The sequence below is a fragment of the Pithys albifrons genome, chromosome 19 (genome assembly GCF_047495875.1).
Source record: "Pithys albifrons albifrons isolate INPA30051 chromosome 19, PitAlb_v1, whole genome shotgun sequence".
Taxonomy (NCBI): Eukaryota; Metazoa; Chordata; class Aves; order Passeriformes; family Thamnophilidae; genus Pithys; species Pithys albifrons.
The window spans coordinates 7365036-7388759 of record NC_092476.1 but is presented as its reverse complement, the minus strand read 5'-3'; the positions used below and the strand labels follow the sequence as shown (position 1 = coordinate 7388759).

The following is a 23724-nucleotide window of genomic DNA, read 5'->3' as shown; positions in this document are numbered from 1 at the left end:
AATGACTGCCGGGTTATGGATCTGCACGGGGATAACTTTGAATTATTGTCTGCACTAAAGCCCTGCAGTCTGGTGTGTGCCGGTAATGAAATGTTCTGGCTCCCTCTCCCAGGCTCGTGTTTCCCGTTGTCGGTGCTGGCTGGAGGGGGGCTGGCAGCTCAGCAGTGTGGGACTCTCCCGGGTTTTTAAATGATCCGTGTCATGAACAGGCTCCCCAAAATGTGTGTTGGGGTGATCAGGGGTCAGCCCCGGGGTCCCAGGTGGGTGCCAGCACTGATAGCTGGAGCAGGCTCCTGGTGTTGGTGTTGCCCTCATAGCACCGTTTAGGTTGGGAAAGACCTTTAAGATCATGGAATCCAAATTCTCCTCTTCGGCTGATGCTCTGGCTGGCCCCCAGCCCAGGTGTGACATCCCACAGCACAGACAGTGTCACTGCTGGGGCTGTGGCTCCCGGTGTGACAGTGACAGGCTGACAAATAGGGTACACCTGGGCTTGCCATGGCAGTGGCTACTCTTTGATTTGCCTTTTCCAAGCCGCCTTTGGGGCTGTGCGTTCAGGAAGCAGTTGGGGAGGGGGATCCATGTGCCCCTCTGCAGAGAGGGGGTGGAGGGGGAAGCCTCAGGGACAGCCTTTGCTCATCACCACTGAGTAGCCGAGGCCATCGAGACAGCTGATCCGCCTCTCTGCACATCTCCTGTTTGATATTTATAGCACTCGTGTTATCAACTCAAATCAAAATCATGTGATGCTCCACTAACTTGCACTGCCGGACTAATTAATCACCGGTGGGTTTAAGCGAGCAGTCGAAGGGTCCATCCTTCCCCTTCAGCTCCAAGGGGAAAATGTGGAGGTGCCCAGTGCTTTCCAGTAACTCAACACTGGGGGAACTGGGGGAATCTGTTAGGGTGCACTGGAGCGGACAGGCAGCTCCCTGCCTCCAGAGGCTGCACCTGGCAGATGCAGCTGCTCCTGGTGCTGCTGGCAAGGCAGGATGGGGAAGGCAGACAGAGGTGTTCGCTGAGGAGATGGTTTTAACCTGCCCTTCCCAGTGCTCTGCGACCCTGGGGTGCTGCTGGAGGGGACCAGCCCCTGTGCCAACAGCTGCACTGACTCCTTTCCCCTGTGACCTGTTGGCAAAGTGGGGGGCTTGTCCTTCTCCCAGGGGACACCCCTGTGGCATGGGGTACAGGAAGAGAGGGCTCATGCCCGGAATCTGCCACAGGGACCCAGACTGTCGCTGGGGGTCCCTTGGCAGGGTTTGCTGCCCAGTGTCACTGGTGGGGCTGAGGGTGAGGGCGGGAGGAGAGTGGGGCTGGGGTGGGCAGGAGTCACTGGGGGATGTGACTGGGGGTGGCAGGCAATGGCCAGGGGGAGCCCAGAGCAGTACTGGAGGCACCTGGGTGACACAAGGGGTGGCAGGTGGGCAGCACTGGGGGCACGCGTGTCCCACCGCGAAGGACAGGTAAGTGTCACCTGAGGCGGGGACCCCGCTGGGCGGGTGGGGCACACAGGGTGACCCAGGGGGCAGGAGCAGCGTCCTGACCCTTCATCCCCACGGCCGATCCGGACCGATCCGGGGCGTGTCGCGGCTCCCGGCCCCGCCCCGCGTGTCGCAGCCCCGCGGAGGCGGTGCCGGGCGCGGCGCAGAGCGGAGCGGAGGATGCTGCGGGCGGGGGTCGCCGCCAGCCCCGGTCCTGGCCCCCGTCCCGGTCCCGGTGCTGGTCCCGGGCGGGAGGACGCCCCGCCGCCCCCCGCCCGCTGAGCCCCGGCCCGGCCATGGGGGCTCTGACCAGCCGGCAGAACGCAGGGGTGGAGGAAGTGGATATCCCCGCTAATTCCGTCTACAGATACCCCCCGAAATCCGGTGAGCCCCCGGGAGGGGGTCCCGCGTCCCGGTGCCGCCGATGGGGAGGGGGAGAGGGGAGCGAGCCGGGCGGGCACCGGGCACGACCTTGCTCCGGGCAGGGCTGTCCCTGCGCACCCCAAAGCATACCCTGACGCACGAGGCGGGCACCCTAAAAACCTGGGTCTGGTACGGGACACTCTGGATGCGAGCAGGGATGGGGTCACCCCGCTCCGGGCGGCCCTTGGCCAGCCCAGCCCGGCTCCCAAACTTGGCTAGTCGATGCGACTTTAATGACATTATTATTGTAATTATTTCTTTACCCATGGTCTGCGGCGCCGGGCTCCGACGGCGCTTTTTATATTTATAGCCTGTCGCTCCGATGCTGGCTCCTCGGAAAAATCCTGGGTTTAAATTCCCGGGAGGATGAGGGAGGCTGGGATGGGAGGGATTGGAGGGGATCCCTCCTTCCCAGGGCTCTGCCCCACGGCAGCACCCCAGCCTCTGTCTTCCCAGCTCCTCTCCCTGCCTCCAGGCTCAGTGATGATGCATCTCCTGCTCCCGAATCTGGCCCTGTCTCAAACCTTGTGCGTGACCTTGGAAAATCCGTCCCTCCCCTCCATACCTCACTTTTCCCTGCAAGGGGCAGGCTGAGCAAGTGTCCTGGGGGGTCGTGTGGGGGGCACGGTGGGGGGAGGTGATGGGGTCCGGCAGCGCTTCAGAGCCCCAAAAATACCGGCATCAGTGGATGATGCCCCGGAGCACCGTGAGTCTGTGTGTCGGGATTGCCACAGGATCCTTGCGGCACTGAATATTATTAATAGGCAACTATTTTGGTAGTTAATAGGATAAGGTAAATGCTTGGATCGTTAGCAGTGTGACAAATTGCTCGCTAATTACAACTAAAGACTTCCTTAGGAAGAATTACAGCCAACACAAACGCTGTGCTTGTCCTGAAAAGCTGTGCTTGCCTTTTTTTTTTTTTTATTTTAACCTAAAATAGGTTGCACAGCTGGCTGGAGATGGCTGATCCCTGGCAGCCTGGCCTCCTGTGGGGCTTCCCCAGCTCCCTCTTTTCTGTTGTTTCAAGACCTCTGTCACCTTGATGCCAGGTGAAGCTGAACCACCCCATCCATGGGTTTGCTCTTTGCAGGAGCTGTGGCTCCATTATTTGAGCGTTTTTTCCTTGTGAGCCCATCATATTTAGGGGCTCTTGAAATATCTGGGTACGAAAGGCTGGAGGGTGTAAGTCCTGTGCCCTGTTCCAAGGGAGCAAGTGCACCCACCTGAGCACTTGCAAACTCATCTCAGCTGGCAGAGGTCACCAGGCTGGAGTTTAACTCCAGTTTCCAGGGACAAACTGGGGCTCCTGGGTGTGCTTAGCTGGGCTGATCCCACTGATGGAGCTTGGGTAGAGATGGGGGATGGTTCTGATGCTGCCCAGAGTTCTCGGGGAGAGGGGCAGGAGGTGCCCAAGTGACATGGCCATCTGGGGCAAAGGCAGGCTGGTGGCCGGGGGAGATTATGGCTGGTTTGCCTTTAATCCGAGTGGGATTTGCCTTCAGCGCTGCCGGCAGCCTGAAGAGGGAGGACGTGCGGAGTTGCGGAGCCGATTCCTCCGTGGCAGCAGCTTCTCACGCCTCGAATGCCGGCTGGGAACAGCCACAGGCCTTGGAAGCCGCAGAGCTGGAAGGGGATCTCATGGGACTCTGGGGCATTTCCCTCTCGCTGTGGATGTGGCTCACTTGGGATGGCCAGTGCAGCCCGTGGGAATAGGCCAACTCTGTCTTGTCCCAGTTAAGCATCTCCCTATTCTGGGGGTCCCATCTGCTCCAGGCAGGGTGTAAATGGGATTCATTAAGACAGAATTTTTAAGCAAAAACTCAGATTTACTTCAGCGAGTGGCAAAGGCGATGGGAGTGAGAGCCAGTGGGGACTGTTAATAGAGTCTGGCCAATGGGATGGCTGTGGGGTCCTCATCTTGCAGCCCTGTCCCTGGCTGAGGTTGGTACTGAGCTCCCCTGGGACACGTGGCACGATGAGCAGGGCCCTGGCTGGGCACAGGAGCACAGGGGTTAAGCTGGCAGTGACGCCCCTAGTCCTGGGGGCACAACCGAGGGGTGGTGGCGAGGGCTGACGCAGCAGTGCTGCAGGCAGGGTTTGGCATCACCTCCAGCTGCTGCTGGTCCTGTTTGCCTGCTTTAGAGCACTGAATTAAATAATGGGCTGCCCAGGGGCACCCAGAGCCTTTCAACCAGCCCAGGCAGTGCTGTGCCCATGACAGCACCCTGTGCTGGCACCCACTGCCGCAGGGTATCCCTGTGCCAGCACCGTGCCGTGGCCACCTGTCTGGGCTGACCACAGGCTGTGCAAACCCAGTGCTTCCCTCACCAGGAGTGTGCAGATGGGCTGGGAATGAGCTTTTCTGTTTTAGCTGCTTTGGAGAGTGAGTGTAATGCTGGAGAGCCAGAGGTTGTAGTACCAGAGCTGAGCAAGACCCCAGCAAGGCAGTGATGGCTCAGAGGACAGGGCAGGACATGTGCCACTGTGTGCCAGAGCTGTGGGCACACCACACACTGGGGTCTGCTCCCATGGGATCCTTGCCTTTCTCTGGGTGCTTGGACAAGGTGACATCCCTGGCACTCATGAGGAAAAGGGGCTGCCAGATGGTGCCAGATGTGTCCTGTGTGCTGGCAGATGTGCAGAGCACACATTTTTTGCCAGGAACCTCAGGCAGTTTGGGTTTATTCCTCCTTTCCAGCAGCCCTTCCCAAGCTGTGACTGTCCTTGAGGGGCTCTCCTTCCCTGGGAGTAGGTGTTTGGTAAGGCTTTACAATTAGCTGATAATAAGGTGGCTGTTCAGGGAAGGTGCTTCCCTCCTCTGCCACCTGCCAGTGTCCATGGAGTCACCGACATGCTCCTGGTGATGCCCTGGGTTTTCCCGTGGTGGGGCTTCCCTGGAAGGGCCGTCAGGACTCAAAGCTTTTGTTTAATGGCAGGGCTTTTGGAGGACCTTTCCTGGGAGGGAGCACAGGGCTGGTGCTGTTGGCTGTGAAGGGGGAGCTGAAGCCTCTTGGGGCTGTGCTGGGAGCCTGCAGAACCCAGGGATGCTCCCAGTTCCTGGCAGGGAGACTGGGCAGTGGCATTGTGGTCCTTGTCCACTCTGCCCATCCTACAGGAGCCCCCAGCACCCACCAAACTACAGCAGGAGCCATTGCAGAGAGCCTGTGCTCCATTTCCCAGCTTTTTCCTGGTGCTAGGGCAGCTTTTCCTCAGGTTTAAATATTATTTTTTTACCATCTCCTCTGTTGCTCCAAGTCAGTGCCAGGAAAAGCTCTGGATGGCCCCATTCTCCCCCAGCCATGCCATTGCAGGCAGCTTCGAAGGCACTTTGCTCTTGGAGTTTTTTTTCCATGTGGCCGAGTCCTTCCAGGCGAGCTGCGTATAAATTATGTACATGGAAAATGGGACCTGAAAGCAGCAGGCATCAATAATTGATGGTCAACGTTTGCCAGTGGGCACGCTGCATCTGGGCATCCCAGTGCCACAGGGCCTTGGGGTGAAGCTGTGTGGCCCCACTTATCCCTCCTGCCCTGCTGGCAGATCCCTGCTCCTCCTGCCCTTGGGCTTTGGGTTTGGGTTTGGTTTTGAAATGCAGTATTAAAGACTGATCCAGCCCTGGACAGTCTATGCATCTGCTGGAAGCCTCTGGCTGCAGTCCCCACAAGCAGAGCTGCAGCCCAGGCTGGAGCTTCTTTGTCTGTGGACCCCAAAGGTTTAGTTTTGGGGTGTCCCCAGGGAGGCTGTGTGTGGATCTGTGCAGTTGGGTTTGGGGTTTTTGTAAGCCAGACCCTGTCCCCGTGACTGTTGGGATGCAGGACGCCATGTCCATCCTACATCCACTGCCTCTCCTGACTCCAGGATGCTTCTGCTCACCCCTTGCTGCTGCCCCATCCCTGTCCACCATCCCTTTCCCTTTTCTCGCCTCAGTTCCTGACTCTCTTGCTCAGCTGCATCCTGTGTCACAACGTGCTTTCCCCATGCAGCCCAGATCTCATGGACAAGGAGCAGGCACAAGTGGTCTCTTGTCTGGCCTGGGAGGAAAATCTCATCTAGTGGAGAAGTGCCTGACCCGCCCTGGGGGTGGAACATTCCAGTGTTTTGCCTCTGTGCTTTATCCTGCAAGGGAAGAAGGGACACTGGTCATTGCCTGGTGTTCATCAGGGCAATGTGGAGCACTTTGCAAGGGGGGTTGCTGAGCTCCTGGAGGGTCTGCAGCCCTCCCAAAATCCTCCTTCCTGCTGGTGAGCCCTTCCTAGGGAAAGCTGCAGATTGACAGAACTTGTTTCAGTTGTGCTTTGCCCACCTTCCTGATGGCATCTGCAGCAAATTTGGGCATGTGTCTGGCTGTGGATGTGCTGCCTTGGGTGGCACATGCGGTCTGTGTTGCCGGGCTCTGGGCAGGATCAACCCTGCCTGTTTTGAGGGCTGTGTGCCTGGTCCATGCTGCCCCTTCCTGGCAGCATCCCTGGGGATGTGGGAGCCAGCCTGGCTCCTCTAGGATTTGCAGGGTTCTTGGGTCTCTGTCAGGTCAGGCTGTGCCGCTGCCTCTCCTGCCTCCTCGGGGCATGAGCTGGTATTTATGACAAGGATTAGCAAGGAGCTGCTCTCCTGCTCTGCCACCCCAAGAGCCATCTCCTCTTTCTCCTCACAGACCAGGATCCAGCTGCCCCTGCCAGTGCAGGGATGGCTGAAGGTCAGGGTGACCTTGGGTGGCTCAGGCCACGCTGGGGCTCACAGGGATTCCCTGGGCAGGGAAAGGGAAGCAGGTGCTGCAGCTGCCAAAGCTCTGGGGTGCAAATCTGCTTCTGTTACATCCCACGGGATGAAGGAGCCCCTGGGTCTGGCGCTGCCATGGAACTAGACCCCTGCACCTGCCTCTCCCCATCCTGGCTCTGTCTGCCCGAATTTCGGCTGTGGTGGCTAATGTAAGCAGGGAGAAGAGGGGATGCAGGACAGTCAAGGAGTGTTGCTTCTTGGCCAGCTCCCCCTTTGCCTCTGCCTGCCTGGGGGCTGTCAGCATGTGAGCTCAACCTGAAAGGCTTCCAGCAAGGTGACCCTGGGGACAAAGTCACCTCAGAGCCATCGATCCTGTGGCTTTGTGCTGCTCCATCGCTTGGCTGAAGGCCCCTCCTCCCCCTCTGCTCAGACACTCTCTGTGTTTTCATTCCAGGGAGCTACTTTGCCAACCACTTCATCATGGGCGGCGAGAAGTTCGACTCCACACACCCCGAGGGGTATCTCTTTGGGGAGAACAGTGACCTCAACTTCCTGGGGAACCGGCCCGTGGTGGTGGGTACCAGAGGGGACACGGGGCTGGGGGTGGATCTAGAGCACAGGCACACCCCTTCCCAAAATGGCAGTGGCTGTGTGTGTCATGGGGTGCATGGTATAAGGCTGCTGACTGTCCCCCTGCAAGGATAGAGCCAGCCAAGCACACTTGGGGTGGCCTGAGTGGATTCTCTGATGTCTAATACAAGGGTTGGGTACAGCCTGTCCTCCACTGGGGACTAACACCTGATGGTGAGGTGGAATGGGCTGGTTTAATCCAGCTCCTTCTTTCTCACTCCCTTTCCAAGACCTGCTTTTCCTTTTGCTTTTCCAATCTTGGCCAGGAGCCATACCCCAGCCCAGAGGGCACGGGGTGGGGAACATGCCAGAGTGGTGCCGTCATAGTGTAGGGCAGAGTATCTTGGACAGGAAAAGGTGAAAGTATTCCCCAAGCTCTAGTTAAAAAAGGGGGAGGGTTTGGTAAGGGCTGTGGCAGCAGCAATGGGGTTTGCAGTGCTGGGTGCTACCAGCTCCAATTCGTCTCAGGGCATGGGGAAACCTGCAACCCACATTCCTAGAGGTGTTTATTGAGCTTGCTGCCCTTGGGATGGGAGGAAATGAGCCCAGGGATCAGCCATGGGAGTGATGTCCCCGGCTCCATCTCAGCCAGGTGGCTCAGCAGTATCAGCCGTAGCAGTTGAGAGGGGTCAAGTATTAAAAGAAATCCAAGGTGAGGAATTAAAAAGCACTAAAGCTTTTCTGTTGAGTCAAGATAAGCTTGCCTGGTGCCTTGGCCCAGCTCTCAAGGGCTGCCTGCTCCATATTGAGCTGGTGAGGCTGCTGCCAGCCAAATTCCTGTTTCCTCCTTGGAATTGGCTTTGGCAGCATTTTGGCAGCATGGTGCAGTCCTTCAGCAGGGAAATGTCCAGTCCTGGGCTGTGCCAGAGCAGGGATCCTGGCAGAGCCAAGGGCAGGAGCACTTCCAAATCCTGTGAGTGCTGGGTGGGCAAAGGCAGAGCCTTTCTCTCCATCCTCTGTGCTTTCCCGGAAAATGAGAACTCAGCACCTGGGGTCTCTCTCCAGCAGTGACTGCTGAGAAATCCTCTTAATTGCAGTAAAAGCCTCTAAACTGCCCAGTGAGCAGTTCCAGAGTCAGTGACCACGACAGCCGAGCAGCGGGAAAGGTGAAGGAACAGCTTGGAAACAGCAGAGAGAATTAATACAGCGTCACGAGCTAAATTGCATTGCTCCAGCTTAATTACTGATGGCCCTGACCAGGATCCCTCTCCCTGGGGAGCAAGGGCACTTTTGGGGCTGGACTTTTGGGTCAGGCCAAGTTTGGGGGCTCAGAGAGGGGTTGGGGAGAACCTGTGTTGGTTCTGGTCCAAGCCTGTCTCCAGGCAATGCTTGGACATCTGATGCCGCCTCCAAGTCCTGTCCTGATGGTTTTTGGCTGCAATGCTTTTATCTTCCAACTGCTGTGTCAACATTGGAGATGCCCACTGCATTTTTGGTGGGAGATTTATTTTGGGTTCCTTGGGGAAACAGAGGCCAGGAAGTCTTGGAAAAATTATGTCCCAAGTCCCCTCTGAGCAGAGCACTTTGAGCTACGAACAGAGCTGCTGCCACAGGGATGTGCAGAGCACCTGGAGGCTGTGCAGTTCTCCCCTCCATGGATACATGATACTCTGGATTTTCCAGCTGGAAACAGGTTCCAAAGGGGCTGGGAAGGGCGTTGCAGGTTTAAGTAGCTGCCACCATGCAGGGACTGAGGAGTGGAGGAGCTGCTGGTGGCACCCAGAGAGCACAGGGGAAGCCAGGGACCACTGAAACGTGGCACTGGGTTTCCCTGCCCACGCAAACCTGTCAGGCTCTGCTTGTAGAAAAACCCCAAGAAAGATTTTTGAGAGTGTTTTTTACACTTTAACAGAAGCTGGTCAGGAACAAGTGCTGCTACAGACACGTGGATGTGTTCTCCACCACAACCGTTACCCATTTTTTTCTGCTGTGTTTCGGCTTGATTTGAAGTGAGGAGATGCAAAAATCCTCTCAACAGCCCCTTTCTGATGTGCAAATCTGGCTTGCAAAATTCAGTTAAAAAAAAAGAAATATCCAACCACCCCCAAAAAAGAGGTGTTCACACGTGGGTGTGGAAAAGCCCAAAGCAGTTTCTGCAGCAAAAAATTTGCCTGTAGCACTTCCCCATCCGGGCCAGCCCAATGGCCCCTGTGAGGGACACCCAGGAGACCCAAGTGCCCCTTCCCTCCTGTGTCACCCACCCCTGTGTGCTGCAGCTGGAGGGGGTTTGCACCCATGGGTGCTCTCCCTGCTAGGGCTGGTTTGGGTACAGCTTGGCTGGGCAAAGGTGCAAACAAGCAAGTTTTAATTACTTTGTTAATTGAATAGCAGGGGATGTATCACAACATGGCGTGACATGTTGTGACATGGTTCAGCTCCAGCCTGGAGGCCCTTTCTTGCTTGCTGCCTTCCAGCTGCAATGGGTGACTCTGCAGGTGCCTGATTCTGCAGGTGCATGTTTAGTGATTCATTAAAAGCTTTGCTAACACCAGGTTAATGATTCTGCTGCCCTTTTCCCCTCCCAGAGGGAACGAGAGGGGGAAGTGGGATGCAGCTCCATGGTGCTGGGAATTCATTTCCAAAGTCTTTGCTGCATCCAGCCTGGGCTTTAAGCTGGCTTTTGATGGCCTCAATGGGACTGGAGCCATGGGATGGTTGGATGTTGTAATGCTGTGATGGTGGAGGAGGGATGGGGCAGAGCTGTGCCTGTACTGCTGGTTTCTGCCAGCTGCCTGTCCCATCCTGTCCCTCAGCCCAGCACAGGTCCCCCAGTGTCATCCATCATGCTCTGCAGGGCTCTGGGGGCAGGGAAGGTGATGATGATTTTGGAGACATGTTAGGTGATGGGTTTCCCATGTGAGAGCACCAGGGACTTGGGGAACGGGGACCTGCCTCACTGTAGGGCATCCCCACGTGCCACTTGCAATTCAGTCTTTTTCCCATCAGCAGCTGCCAGCCTGTGCCCTGCATCCTCCTTACCCTCCAGCTGAAGGGACAAGGAACAGCCCCTCTCTGTGTCACCCCTCCCCGGTGAAATTGTCCCTGCAGGGGATTTTGGGCTTGCTGTTTGCAGAGGGATGTCCTTGTGACCTTGCTGCCTGTGCCAGCAGGAGCACCCCTGCCCACCCCGATTCCCTCTGTAAGGTGCTGGATCTGGGTCACTGGTGGGTCTCCAGCCACTACACCCCCCCATGTGCGTCTGCCTTCACCGGTGTCTCTCTCATCCTAGTTCCCTTATGCTGCTCCACCTCCTCAGGAACCCGTGAAGACCCTCAGGAGCTTAATCAATATCCGCAAGGACACCCTGCGCCTCGTCAAGTGAGTCCAGGCACCCTGTGAGCGCCGGGGAGGGGAGGGTCTGGTTGGATGCTCCCAGGGGATGCTGTGCTTGGGACTGCTCTCATCTCAGCACTGGCAGATAGAAGGGATGAGCCTTTCTCTCCCAATGTCCCCTTCCCCTCCCGGTTCCTGCATGCCAGCACAGGCAGTGCCGCAGGATTAAAGGAGCTTAGTGCTGCCTTTGAAGTGCTTTGCTTCTTCCTCCCCCACCTTCCAAAGGCTTTGCTGGAGGGAGGCTGGGGATTGCGGCAGGGCGGTGAGATTCGGGATTATGGCTGAAATCTGTCTGCAGCACTTCCCAGTGTGCAGGCCTGACCTTGGCCATGCCAGGCCCTCCTGGTGTGTCTCAGTTTCCCCTGAGGGTGGGCAGCAGCCCCTTTTTGGGGCCATCAGTACTGAGGGGAGCTCCCGAGGGATGCCTGTCTCCTGGACCCTCTGTGCTCCCCAGGTGCTCAGAGGAGGTGAAGACCCCAGGGGAGGAAGTCAGCAAAGCCAAGGTGCACTACAACGTGGAGTTCACCTTCGACACAGACGCCCGTGTGGCCATAACCATCTACTACCAGGCAACTGAGGAGTTTCACAATGGGGTGGCTAGGTGAGGAGCCACCAGCCTTCCCCATGTTCCCCTCTAACCTGGCCTGTGTCCCCCCAAGCCCAGTGTGTGCCCTTGGCTGATGGACCTGGAGCCTCTCACTGCTAGAGCATCTCTCCTCTCCAGGGCATGAGACAGCTGCTGGGGATGGAGGGGGACTCCTTGTTTCCCCCAGGTGCCCTTTCAGCCCCTGCCACCTTCTTTCCCATCCCATCCTGCTCCCAGTCCTCTCCAGATTGAATGCAGGGTTGCATCTGTATCTCCTCCTGTGCTGTGTTGGCTGCCCTGTGTTTATTTTAGCCCTGTGGATTATTTTAGCCTTTTTTAGGACTTTTTACCTCAGCCCCAAGACGCATCTGAGAGGGGAGGAGTGACCCCACTCTCTCCCATCTTCCTGGCATCCCTGTGATCTGGGGGGAGCATGGGGACACCTGTGGTGCCCTGACTCTATCCTCTCTCCATGGAACAGCTACATCCCCAGGGACAACAGCCTGCAGTCAGAGACGGTGCACTACAAGCGAGGGGTGTGCCAGCAGTTCTGTGTGCCCTCCCACACCATCGACCCCTCTGAGTGGAGCGAGGAGGAGGTGAGTCCCCCCAGCCCTGGCATCCTCTTCGTGGTGAGGTGCTTGAGGTGGGATGAAGCCTCTTTCACTGTTCCATCTCACCACTCCTCTCCTTCTGACTCTCTTCAGCTGGGCTTTGACCTGGACCGGGAGGTGTATCCCATGGTGGTGCAGGCGGTGGTGGATGAAGGAGAGGGTGAGGAGAGGGTTTCCTTGCTGGGATGGGCTTTCCCAGTTGCTGGCATTGTGATGCCAACTGGGCAGACCCTCCTGCTTTTCCTCCCTGCCACTGTGGCTCTTCCTGTCCCCTAAGCCCTGTGTGTCCCTTTGTGTCTTGCAGAGCACATCGGGCACTGCCATGTGCTGCTGGCCACCTTCGAGAAGGTAAATGCCGAACTGGGGCCATGCTCCCCCTCCTTCCCTCTCACCCCCTCAGATGCAAGAGCCTGGAGAATCTCTGCAGGGCTCAGGACAGTGCTGCTGGGCTGGGGCTGTTTGAGGGCTGCTCCTCAAATTCTGGGGCTATCCCCCACTTTTGAGATACTTGGGCTCAACTCCATCTTCCTCCCTCCAGCAAGTCTCTAGCTTTGCAATGCATGTGACATCCCACAGCTGACTGGTACTGGGGTGTCAGGAAAAGCCAGAATTCCTGCCAAATGAACTGGTTGGGAGTGGGGAGGGAGCAGTGACAGCCATGGGGTGGGTGGGTGCTCCAGCACAGCAGCCCATGAGTGCCCACCCCTGTGCTCTCTCCTCCTTCTAGCACAGTGACGGCACCTTCTGTGTGAAGCCCCTCAAGCAGAAGCAAGTGGTGAGTGTCTGGGTGTCCTTGAAGCAGTGGCAGCTGCCCTGCATCCTCTGCTGAGGTGTTGAGGGGCTTTTGGGTAGCCCCAAACCCCAGAATGGGCAGCAGCCTCCTCCTGTCCTGCCCCTGCCTCCTGCGGAGCTTTTTGAATGCAATTTTGAGTGTGTTGATGCAGACAATCGATGCATGTCTCTGCTCCTCACTCTTCCCATGGGGTTTCAGGTGGATGGTGTGAGCTACCTCCTGCAGGAGATCTACGGCATCGAGAACAAGTACAACACGCAGGATTCCAAGGTATGTCCTGGCAAGACCCCAGCCTGCATCCTGTGGGTCTTCCCTCATCCCCTCTTCCCTTCCCCTAGCACAGGTCTGGCCACTAAAGCATGCTCAGCAGCACAGCATGAAGCTGCTGGTGTTTGGGGCCACTTTGTCTTGGCATTGAAGTTGGTGGAGGCAGAAAGCTGAAGAATTGAGCTTTTCTCCTCATCCTTTGCTGTCCTTTGGGAGGGTGACAGCCAGATCCTGGTGGCTTAGACAGGGAGTGTGGGGCTCAAGACATGGGATGTGCCTCACGCTCTGCTTTACATGTGTAAAAGTTGGGGTGAAGGTTGAATCACCCTGTGGGGTTCCGGTTGCCTCTGGCCCCATGTCTCAGCCCCCAGGAGGGGAGGAATAAGGTCCTGGGGTGTATCTCAAAAGCTGGCAGCCCATGGATGCAGGCAGGACCTCACAGCAAGTACTCAGAGCACCCAGTCAGTATTTTGGAGCACTTAATGCCATGTGTGCTGGGGACCCTGAGGCTGAGTGGTTCCTATCCTTCTCTTGGGGCAGGTGGCTGAGGACGAGGTGAGTGACAACAGTGCTGAGTGTGTGGTCTGCCTCTCGGATGTCCGTGACACCCTCATCCTGCCCTGCCGGCACCTCTGCCTCTGCAACACCTGCGCCGACACCCTGCGCTACCAGGCCAACAACTGCCCCATCTGCAGGCTGCGTAAGGGCCGGGGGGCTGCTGCCTTGGGTGGGGTGGCTGGGGTCTGTGGGAGTGGGCTGGGGTCTGTGGGAGCGGGCTGGGGTCTCTGGGAGCAGGCTGGGATCTCTGGAGATGGGCTGATGTCTGTGGGAGCAGGCTGGAGTCTCTGGGAATGGGCTGGCATCTCCCATCTTTCATTCTGCAGTCCCTCCAGCCCCATGTGTGGTGACGCTGTGCAGTGTGGAGTTGCCCCTCCTGGGAAATGGGGTGACATATTTTTCAGGGGTCTCCTCTCAGCACCTGGTTTTCACCCCACCCTTCTCCCCTGCTGCCACAGCTTTCCGAGCCCTGCTGCAAATCCGAGCCATGAGGAAAAAGCTGGGTCCCCTCTCACCCACCAGCTTCAACCCCATCATCGCCTCGCAGACCTCCGACTCTGAGGAGCACTCGGTCAGTGCTGAGATCAGGGTAAGGTTGTTTGGGGATCCAAGTGCTTCCCAGGGAAAAGGCTTATTTATTTAACGCAAATTGATCAAAATGCAGGGTTGGTATTGCAAAAAAACATGGGCTTTTGGCTGGGTGTCTGTTTTCTGGGTTTTAGCTCCTTGCTGGGACATCTTGATCCCACTGGGAGTAAGGGAATGCAGCAAACTGGCCCAGGGAGGATCCTCACCCTATCTATTTTCTCCCCAGTCCTCAGAGAACATCCCTCCAGGCTACGAGGTGGTGTCACTGCTGGAGGCCCTCAACGGGCCACTGACGCCCTCGCCAGCTCCTTTGCCACTGCGTGCCCTTGGGGACCCCCCAGGCATGGGGACCCTCCCCTCCTATGGCAGTGAGGGCCCCCTGCCTGCCCTGAGGGCCCTCTCGCCCCTTCAGCGCCTCCCTGACTGTGGCCCCCCAGGGCTCAAGCTGAAGAAGAGCATCTCCAAGTGAGTACCAGGGTGGGCACAGAGGTCTGGGCGGGCTCAGAGTGTCTGTGGGCAGGGGTGAAGCCCTCTGCTCTGCTCTCTCTGGGCAGGTCAATCTCACAGAACTCCTCCATCCTGCCTGAAGAGGAGGATGAGAAGTCATGCACTGAGTCAGAGCCAAGGGTCTCCAGGAGGAGATCCCCAGCCCGGTGCGAGGAGGTGAGCGCTCTCCCAAATGTGTTGGTGATAAGCCAAGGCACTGGGAGGACAGCAAGTTTGGGGGAGGCTTGGGAGCAGAGGGGCTGGCTGGGATTTGCCCCTCCTGGCTCTGCCTCCATCCATAAGGATGTCTGGGTGATGCAGTCCATCCATGCTGCATATCCCCCATCACATTCTCCCCATGGACTCCTCTTGCAGGAGTGTGGCGCGACGCCGGAGAGCGAAAACTTCACCCTGTCATCATCAGGAGCAATTGACCAGTCCTCATGCACTGGGACACCCCTCTCCTCCACCATCTCATCCCCAGAAGGTACAGCACAGTGGGGCTCACAGGTGCTGGCAAGGCAGGAGAGTGGCATCGTGGTCTGGGGGCCATCCTACTGCAGGGGGATGCAGAGTGTGTTGCCATGACCTCTTCCCACTCTGCCATGGACATTGCTTGGAGCCCCAGGGTGTCACGTCTGTTTTGCCACCCATAGACCTGGAGATGGGGATCAGAGGGGCACCAACTGCATCTGCTTTGTCATTTATAGACACAGAAATGGGGGACTGTGAGCCCCACAACCCACTGCTGGCAGCTTTGCACCTATCATGTCTCTGTGGCATGCAGCCAGTCCTTTCTTTATGCCCCACTCCTCCTCATTAGCTGCCTCTTTAATTAGAGGGTGCTGTGCTGTATTTGCACTGATGGGCTGGACGGTCCAGTGGCCCCGCTCAGTCCCTGCTCTCCCCCAGAGCCCGTCAGCAGCAGCCTGGCTCAGTCCGTCATGTCCATGGCCTCCTCCCAGAGCCAGCACTCCCAGCTCAGCACTGACACCGTATCCTCCATGTCTGGCTCCTACGTCGCTCCTGGCACGGAAGAGGAGGAGGAGGAGGAAGGGGACACGCTCCCCTCACCTGCGGCTGCAAGCGCCACAGCCTCTGATGGAGAGGTAAGGGCTGGAGGGTTGTTGGTGGTGCCCATTGCCTCCAAGCTGGAGAGCTTCCCCATGGGATGGAACTTCTCTTCCAAACCTGCTGGCACCAGACTTTTTTTTGTTTGGTTTTCCTTCCATCTTTCCCACCTTCTTCCCGCAGTCAACGCCTGTGGAGTCCCCAGATATAAACTTTGTCAGCATCTCTGCTGAGGAGCGCGATGCCGAGGTAACCGTAACCACCCCATGAGGGACTGGGAGCTGTGGTTACACCCACTGTGGTGGGGACATCCCAGTTGCATCTGTCTCTAGGTGCCCATGGAGGGGGAAGCTGGGCAGCTGGCACCACATTCCCCTGGGGCTGGGCTGGGGAAGGTGCTGCCCACACATCCCTGTCACCGTGGGCTGCCCTGGGGATGGATGGGGCAGTGGGGCTGCCCTGTACCTGTGATCATCCTCCTAGTCCATGGAATGCCCAGGGTCAGGGGCATTCTCCCAAAGGGACCTGGGAATAGCCCCCTCACAGCCCCTGGCTAATGCTGCCTCTCGCCTGTGCCACAGGGCAACGACATGCTGGAGGATGAGGACGCCTCTCCCACACAGGAAGATGGTAAAAGGCCCTGGGTCGTTGTTGTCCCCTCATGTTGAAGTTGCTGTCACCGGTGGGCAGCCACCAGTGGCGGGTGCTGTGCTGTCCCCAGCTCCCCTCCCTGCCAGCTGATATCAGGGACAGCCCTGAGTGACTCTGTGGGCACCAGAGCCAGGGATACATCAGTCACAGTGGGGCCACCCACGGGTGGGTTGAGCACCAGTGGGTGGGGGACACAGCTGTCCATGGGGGCCCAGTGAGCTCAGAGCAGATATGGAGCAGGCGATGGTTGGTGTGCAGGATCCAGTGGGTTTTCCAACGAGCCAAGTGGGAAAGAGGCTTCTCTGTGTTTTGCCCCTAGCCAAGGTTTTCCTTGCATTTCTGAGTCTCCCCTGTAGGGATCAATGTTTGGGCTGATTCCCATAGGAAGGGGCTGCAAAGCTGTTCCCTTTGGGATGCTTTCCTTACTTTTTTTTGGCCTGCCCTCAATGGGCTTTCACAAGTCAACACATGCACCTCATGGGCTCTTCTCATCTCCTCCCTTGAGCTCAAGTAGCCCAGGAAAGAGGTGCCATTGGCCACCAACCACCCAGGATTGCTTTTGGGCAAAAGGGAGGCCTCCCACACTTGCAAGTTTCTTGTTAGCAAAAGTATGCCAGAACTGTTTCCCTCTCCAACCCTGACACTGAGCCAAGCTGGAAAGCAGGAACACCCATCCCCAAAATGTGGCCTCTGCCCTGCAGAGAGGCTCTTGCTGATGGGGAGACTCAAATATGGCAAGTAGGGACAATGAGGGGCAGTGGTGGATACCCACAGGCATCCCAACAACTCCAGGAGCAGGATGGCCTTTCTCCTTAGGACACGGTCCTGCGCCAGTTCTCAGTGGGGCTTATTTGGGAACATCCCTCCTGAGGTTCAGTCGCCTGCATCTGATGGATGCAGGCAAGAACCTGGAGCTGATCTCTCATACAGGTGATGCTGAAAAGCAGAGTTACCTCCCTCAGCCCCAAAAGCCTCCATCTCCCTGCACAAGCTTGGCTATGGCTTCTTTTGCCCCACGCATCCAGCTGCTGCCTCCTCCTGGCATCCACACGCCTCTCAATGTGCCAGTGGTGCTGGAGAGGCTCTGGCAGGAGGTGATGGATGCCACCATAGCCTGGCTATACTGACCAGGGGCCACCCAGCTGTGCTGGGGGGAAGGTTTGGCTGAACCCTGGGCAGGTTCATGCGTGTGCCCTTGCCGCATAATCGCTGTTCGCTGCGCTCCGATGCGGCCAGTGCGAGGAAAGGAGCAGCTCGGGCTGTGCCCAGGCGTTATTGTCCACTCTTCACCTGCTCCCACCTAGATGCATTTTTTCTACTGATTTTTGTATTGAAAGAGGCTGGGGAGGGGAGAGGAGAAGCCCCAGAAATCCCACCCCCCAGTGCTAAAAAGGCAGCGTTGAGCCCCAGCGCCGTTAACTGCCTTAACTCCCTTCCAGGCCCGAGGACAGGCGCTTTCCTCGGTCTGAGGTGTGACAATAACAATGACATGGGCATCGCACACGTGAAAGCGCTGGACAATAAACTGTGCTCTGAGGCCTGCTTACCTGGTGAGTGGCCGTCTGCTGAACATGAACTTGGGGTGGGGGGGACAGTTCCACTCTTCCCTGCATCCCCCCAGCCCTTTGCGTCCATCCTTCCTCTCCCATCACCATCATTCCCACCATCCCAGCCACGACCATCCCCACCAGGTTGTCCTCAGTGCACCCCACCACCTGTGTTGCTGCAAGGCTGAGCACCAGGCACATCACCAGCTATAGGTCAGGGTGGCCTGTCCCCACTGAGATGTCCCCAGGAGGCTGCAGACCTGCTTTTTTGAGGTTGTCTGTCCCTTGGCCAGGGGGCTGCTGGCACTCCCAGGGGCACCTGGGAAGGTGACACAACTGTAGCCTGATCCAGGCTTGTGGTGGGTCCAGCAGTATTGGCATTGGGATGTGATTCACAGCTAGTCCAGCTTTACAGCAAGAGCTGCCTGCCTTGTCCTCCTCTTCCTCCAAGGCCAGGGAGGCATGTCAGGTTGGGTCATCTTCCTACAGAGCTCCACATTCATCCTTCTTTCCCATTTCTTCATGCTTTCTCTCCAACCCTCCTTCTTATTTCTGTTTCCTCCTGCCCTCTTTCCATCCCTTTTTTCTCTTTTTTCTTTCCCCCAGGCTCCTCTGTCTGTGTAAAAGTTCATGTTCGCTCTGTGCCAACACGGTTTTCTCCACCCATGCTTGTGTCCCCTCCCTGCCCAGAGCTGCACAAAGGTGACAAATGTATTGGTGACCCCTGGTCCCTGCATGGGCCAAGGGGGGCAGTGGGCTGGGCACCCTGCCCAGCACTGCAGGCTCTGCTTCCTCAGCCTGTGTGTAGGGAAGCGAAGCAAAAAGCCAAGACCCCTCTCAGGGGTCTCCATCAGTACATTTGTGCACAAGTTGAAAGCAACTCTGCCCCTGCCTTGCCCCGTTGGCTAATTTTGTGGCAGGTCCCAGACCCATACCAGGTGCTGGAGAGCCAAGAGGGTGGGTGAAACTCATTGCAGGGAAAGGTTTCTTCCCCCCTGCTCCTATGGGAAAGCCTCCTCTCCTGCTGCCTTGCCTGTTCCTCATAGTTTCTGTGCTGGAGAAGCACATCTGAGGCTCTTGGGGAGGAACAAGCTCCTGCCACAAAAGTCCTGTGTCCCCTCCATCACCCTCCAGCAGCAGCTGGCTGAGCCCTGCCAGCCTGGGGGGCCTGGGGAGGGAGCTGGGAGGGGTCCCATCAGCAGCTCTGCCTTGCTGGGGGAGCCTGGCAAAGCATCCCTTGGCTGTGGCACCAGCCAAAGCCATCCTTGACTGCATCCCCCTTGGTTGTGCCAGAGGGATGATGAGGAAGGGGGATCTTTGCAGCCCAAATGGCTCCAGCCCAGGGTCAGATTCTTGCTGTGCTGTGAGGAGTGCTCTGGCTGTGTCCCCTGGGGTGCAGGATCTGGCCCCTGGGCTGAGCCCAGCCAAGGATGGACTCTCCATCCTTTGGCCACCACACCTGTCCATGTGTCCAGTGGCTGTGCTGCTTGGAGCCCTTGGCACAGAGCTGCCCTGCTGCCAGCATGAGGAGCAATCCAACCTTGGCATTTCCAGGAAAAAGCAGGGAATTGCCACTCATGCCAGGACCAGGGGCAGAGGAGGTGCAGAGTGGGAGCTTTGGGGCTGCCTGTGGTCCCCTGAGGATGGCAGGGGGGCCAATGAGGAGAACACCAGTGGTGTTCTTCATCCCTTTACACTCACTGTAGGACATGATGTATTTTTTCCACATCATGATGGACAGTGATTAATGTTTTCTGACTTTCCTTTTTCAGATGTTGTACCAGTTTGTGTAGAGCAGGATCTTCCACTAGTTTTTAGCCAGGGTAATGTCCATTCCAATAGTGATTGAAGGGAAAGTGTCATGTAACATGATGTTGCCACCACATATGCTCTGGTACACAGTTTTTGGTAGAGAATAGTTAACTCTCATCCTGCTCTATAGGTAAAGTTAGAAATCCATACATTCCAGTGGTTATAAAGCTGTATCTTTGTGTCATCCACTGTTAAATTGTCACAAGGGGTTCTTAGAAATACACATAGCTCAGTGCTGAAGGCACTTTGCTTTGAGCCATTCCCAGAGCATCAGCCAGTTGGTCATTAGCATTTTGATATTTTTCTGAGACAGAAAAGGTAGTTGAATCTGACCATTGTGTGTTTCAAAGAGGGGATAAGGAAGACCTCAAGGTTTGCTCTACAGTACTCAAATCATTAATGGTTGTACCCAGTTTATTAGCCAGAGTTTCCAGATAAATATTGTTCAATATACCTATTCCACTTCCCAATATACCGGTTAGATGTGCAAGGTGATGGCCTCTGGTTTAGCAGGAAAACCATCCAGTAGAGGAGGTACCTGTAAAAGGTGAACATTTTGGTCTGATAGTAGAAACATTGGTCTGCATGGACGTTTCCACTCTCTTTAAGGACCAGGATTAAACAGTGTTTGTCATTGTCCAACCAGTCTGACCTCATATGATCTGACCTGTGAAACATTCAGGATCAATTTTATTGGTTTTGAAGTGGTGTTGGGGGCAGTTGGGTATGCTGGGCACTCATAAGCCCTCTAAGGAACAGATTCTATATCATAAGGAGAGGAGACTAGTTCTGTATCTTTCAACAGGCCTTTAGACTGACTGGGGGTGTTCCATATTTTGTGGGTTTGTGGGTTTCATAACATTTCTAAGGACTTTTACCCAGTGCATGACAACCCCACTCATTGTAGGGGACCTTTGAAGACAGTTAAACACCAGCTCTTGAGATCTGTGCTGTTCAACAATCCACATCTAGTACAGTCTCCAAGTCAGTGGAATTATGTGATTTGATAATTGTGTTTTTGCCTTCTCTGTAATGGACAAAGGCATGAGATGTGGTTCCTCAAAGCTGTTGTGAAATCTCTGCAGATTCCAATCTGGTGGGAAAGGGCTTTGGAAAGGGGCGAAATACCACATCCCAGGGATTTTAGGACACAAGGTTTAACTAAAACATACAAATCTATGTCCCTGAGAGGATCCTGCAGAGCCACGGGGTGTTTAGTGAGTTACAGGGGCTGTCCCCAGGACTCGGAGCATCCTTTGGCTGTGGCCACGCAGGGGGCAGGGTGACAAAAACAACTTTGGAAAGAAAAACTGAAGGAAGGCTCCTGCTGAAAAGACTGGGACAAAAGATGGGAGGGCTGGGAGGCTGCTGCAGAAGACCTGAAATCCCCCGAGGGCTTTTGCTGCTTTAAAGCCACAGATGCCCTGAGTGATCCTGCAGTGGGCTGGGTGAGCCAGTTGGGTTTCACTGTGATGGGATTTGGGATCTGGTCTGCCCAGGCTGCTGACAGAAGGAGAGACCCCCTTCTCCAGCCCAAGGGGAGGCAAGGTGGGTGGGCATGGGACTGATAGCCTGCTACAGGGCCAGACCCTGTCCTGCTGCCCCAGCCCTGCTCAGCAGCCTCCCAAGGGTGCACTGAGCTGAGCTGGGTCTCTGCACTGGAGCTCTGCAGTGACTTAGGCAATACCAAGCACTTAATGGGATTTTGGTGTGCATGTACATGTGGTCCTGTTTAATTATCCATTCCCTCTGGGATCTGCAGACTTAACATGCCTCGCTCTCCAGCCTGAGCTCGCCATGAAAAGGCAGTTGAAATGGCAGCTGTCACCATCCATAAATCAGCAGGCAGCAGGATTTTGTTGCTCCCTCTCTGGGAAAGCCTCAGTCCTTGGCCTTGGCATGCCCTCACACAGTCCCTCTGGCTCAGAGCTGCCCTAGGCACAGGGCTTAACGTCGCTGGTGGGTGCAGCCACCCTGCTTTAGGGGCACACCCCTTCCTAAGGGCACCACAAAGCCCCTGATGGGTTTGGTGGTGGGACACAAGCCACAGGCAGGCAGTTGCCAACCTCTGCCATCCCCCTGTCCCAGCTGGACGGTGCTGCCTGACCTGGGAGCGTGCAGCCGGAGAGGAGTCATGTGGGGACTGTGCCACAAGCATGTACACCCCTCAGTTCTTCTTGGCACGAAACCCCAGGAGGTCCCATGCATGAGGGACCCCTCACACCGTGCCTGGTGGCAGCTCCCCATCCCCATCCCAGACCTGTCTGCAGGCGGTGAGACCCCCGGCCCCACCCCGGTGCCCCATTTGCTCGCTCGTGTGCATGTCCCCGTGCCGCTGCCACTCCTGCCTTCACCATGTGCCTTCTGGTCTCTCCTGCCACGCAGCCGCCGTGCTGGACTCCTGTCCCATTAACATTGAGGAATAGGTATGAGACCCCCAGAGCCTGCCCCTGCCTCGTGCCCCATCACCCCAGGGGGTTGGCGCTGGGTTGGCACCCCTTGTTCTGGCATTGCTGTCAGTCCCCCCTCCCTGTCCAGGCCACGGTGACATCCCTTTGTGCCTACTCTGCAGCCCCACAGGGCATCTGCATGTGCCCTCTCTCTGGGCAGAGCAGGCAGAGGCAGCCCCCCTTCCTTTGGGTTATCCAAACCCAGCCACGGTTGCACTGTGCTTCCCTGTTTGGCCCTTGGCATTCCCAAGAAATTGGGGATCTAAGGGGCTCCCCCAGCCTGGAGAGGTAAGTGCAGGCACTCACCAGCCCTTGCTGCAGCCAAAAGTCAAAGGGAGGCTGGGGAGATGGCTGTCTCTTGGGGAACTACATCACATCCCCCATGGAAAGACAAGCTGAGTGTGCTGGTGGGTTTCGGGAGCCCCTAACCCCTCGTTTTCTCCCCCCAGGCCCAGAGGCCACCAACAACAACGTGCGGCTGCAGCAGAAGCCCCAGCCCTGCCATCCCCCCGGCACCAGAGACCTGGAGCAGGCAGTGGCCACCCTGCCCGTGTGAGGGCTCAGCCTCAGTGGGGGCACAGACCCCCCTGCCCACCCAGAGGGACCCTGGTGTCCAGGCACCATGGGCGTCACCACCCTCACCCCCTTGGCTGTATCAGGACTGACTTTCAAAAGAAAAGACGATTTTCCTTGGGAGCCCAAAGCCATGTCAGTTTGGAGCCCCTCAAAAGCACCTTCCCATTCTCCAGCCCTGATGGGGACAGGCTGGGGTCCCCTCCTGCCCCTTGCTATCTCACACCACCAGGCTCCTCTCCTCAGGGTGTGGAGCAGATGGGACAGGGCCACCCCATGAAAGAGGTCCTGGGATGGGGGTGGATGATGGGAGGATGGTGCTCAGGGGTGTGGCTTGAGTGTTGGCTTTGGCATCCTCAGTGCATGAGCTGATGACCTTCATGGGGGGCCGGACCCCCCCAGGTTTGCTGGCCCGTGCCCCTGCCATGGGCATGGGCTGTCCCCATGGCATGGGTTGCCCCTGTTAATGCACTGGCAGTGATGGTGCCCCCCTAGTTCCCTCTCCATCTGCTCTCCTCCTGAGCAGCACGTGGGCTCCAGGGCCTGGCCCGTGAGGTTGCTTTTTCCCAGGCGATGGAGCAGGGTGGCAGGGGTGGGCAAGGGACTTGGTATTACCCCCAACATGGTCACCAGCCCCTGGGGCACTGTTAATTTACCCTCACTGTCTTCCGCCCTGCTACTACCGCAGGGCTCGGGGCTGCGCCCTCTGGAACAAGTGCCAAAAGTGTCACCCCTGTCCCACCATCCTGCCCTCCCCACTGCACTTTGTAGCAGGGGGTGGATGAGGGTGTGGGAGCTGCTCCCCCACCCCTCCATCCCTATCCCTCTGGCCAGTGTTGGGCTGACAGAATAAATGGGTTTTGCTCTAGGAGACAGACACACAGGGATGGCAAAGGGGTAGGGATGAAGCCACAGACCTCAGGGACCTGATGGGGCTGTTGGCACAGGCCAGGCTTCACTTCAGAGAGCACCAGGGACAGTCAGAAGCTACTCTGAGAAGCACCTGACCCAGCATCCCAATCTACCGAGCTGGATCTGTTTGGGGCAGCCCAAGGTGGGAGGCTGAGCCTCCCTTTTCTCCACTTGTTTTGTTGTGCAGGTGGGATAGCAAAGACCACCTCCTCTTTCAGGAGGAAGCTGCA

At 57.0% G+C, this 23724-nt stretch overlaps 1 protein-coding gene across 5 annotated transcripts; it reads left to right on the top strand.

Annotated features, from left to right (window-relative positions):
- The first annotated feature begins 1636 nt into the window (after positions 1-1636).
- On the top strand, positions 1637-22680 carry RNF157 (ring finger protein 157). 5 transcript variants are annotated; one of them, XM_071573808.1, is made up of 19 exons: positions 1637-1865; positions 7078-7196; positions 10483-10571; positions 11041-11187; positions 11654-11771; positions 11880-11946; positions 12091-12134; positions 12514-12561; positions 12778-12849; positions 13387-13546; positions 13863-13993; positions 14219-14457; positions 14547-14655; positions 14854-14965; positions 15391-15587; positions 15733-15798; positions 16131-16179; positions 17640-17750; positions 22459-22680. In XM_071573808.1, the coding sequence occupies exons 1-19, from the start codon at positions 1778-1780 to the stop codon at positions 22563-22565; spliced, it is 2073 nt and encodes a 690-aa protein (XP_071429909.1). In that variant the 5' UTR covers positions 1637-1777; the 3' UTR covers positions 22566-22680. The 5 variants fall into 5 exon arrangements, with proteins under 5 accessions (XP_071429909.1, XP_071429907.1, XP_071429906.1 ...); XM_071573806.1 differs by having other exon boundaries at positions 1640-1865; positions 10510-10571; positions 13863-13975; XM_071573805.1 differs by having other exon boundaries at positions 1640-1865; positions 10510-10571.
- Positions 22681-23724: the final 1044 nt, after the last annotated feature.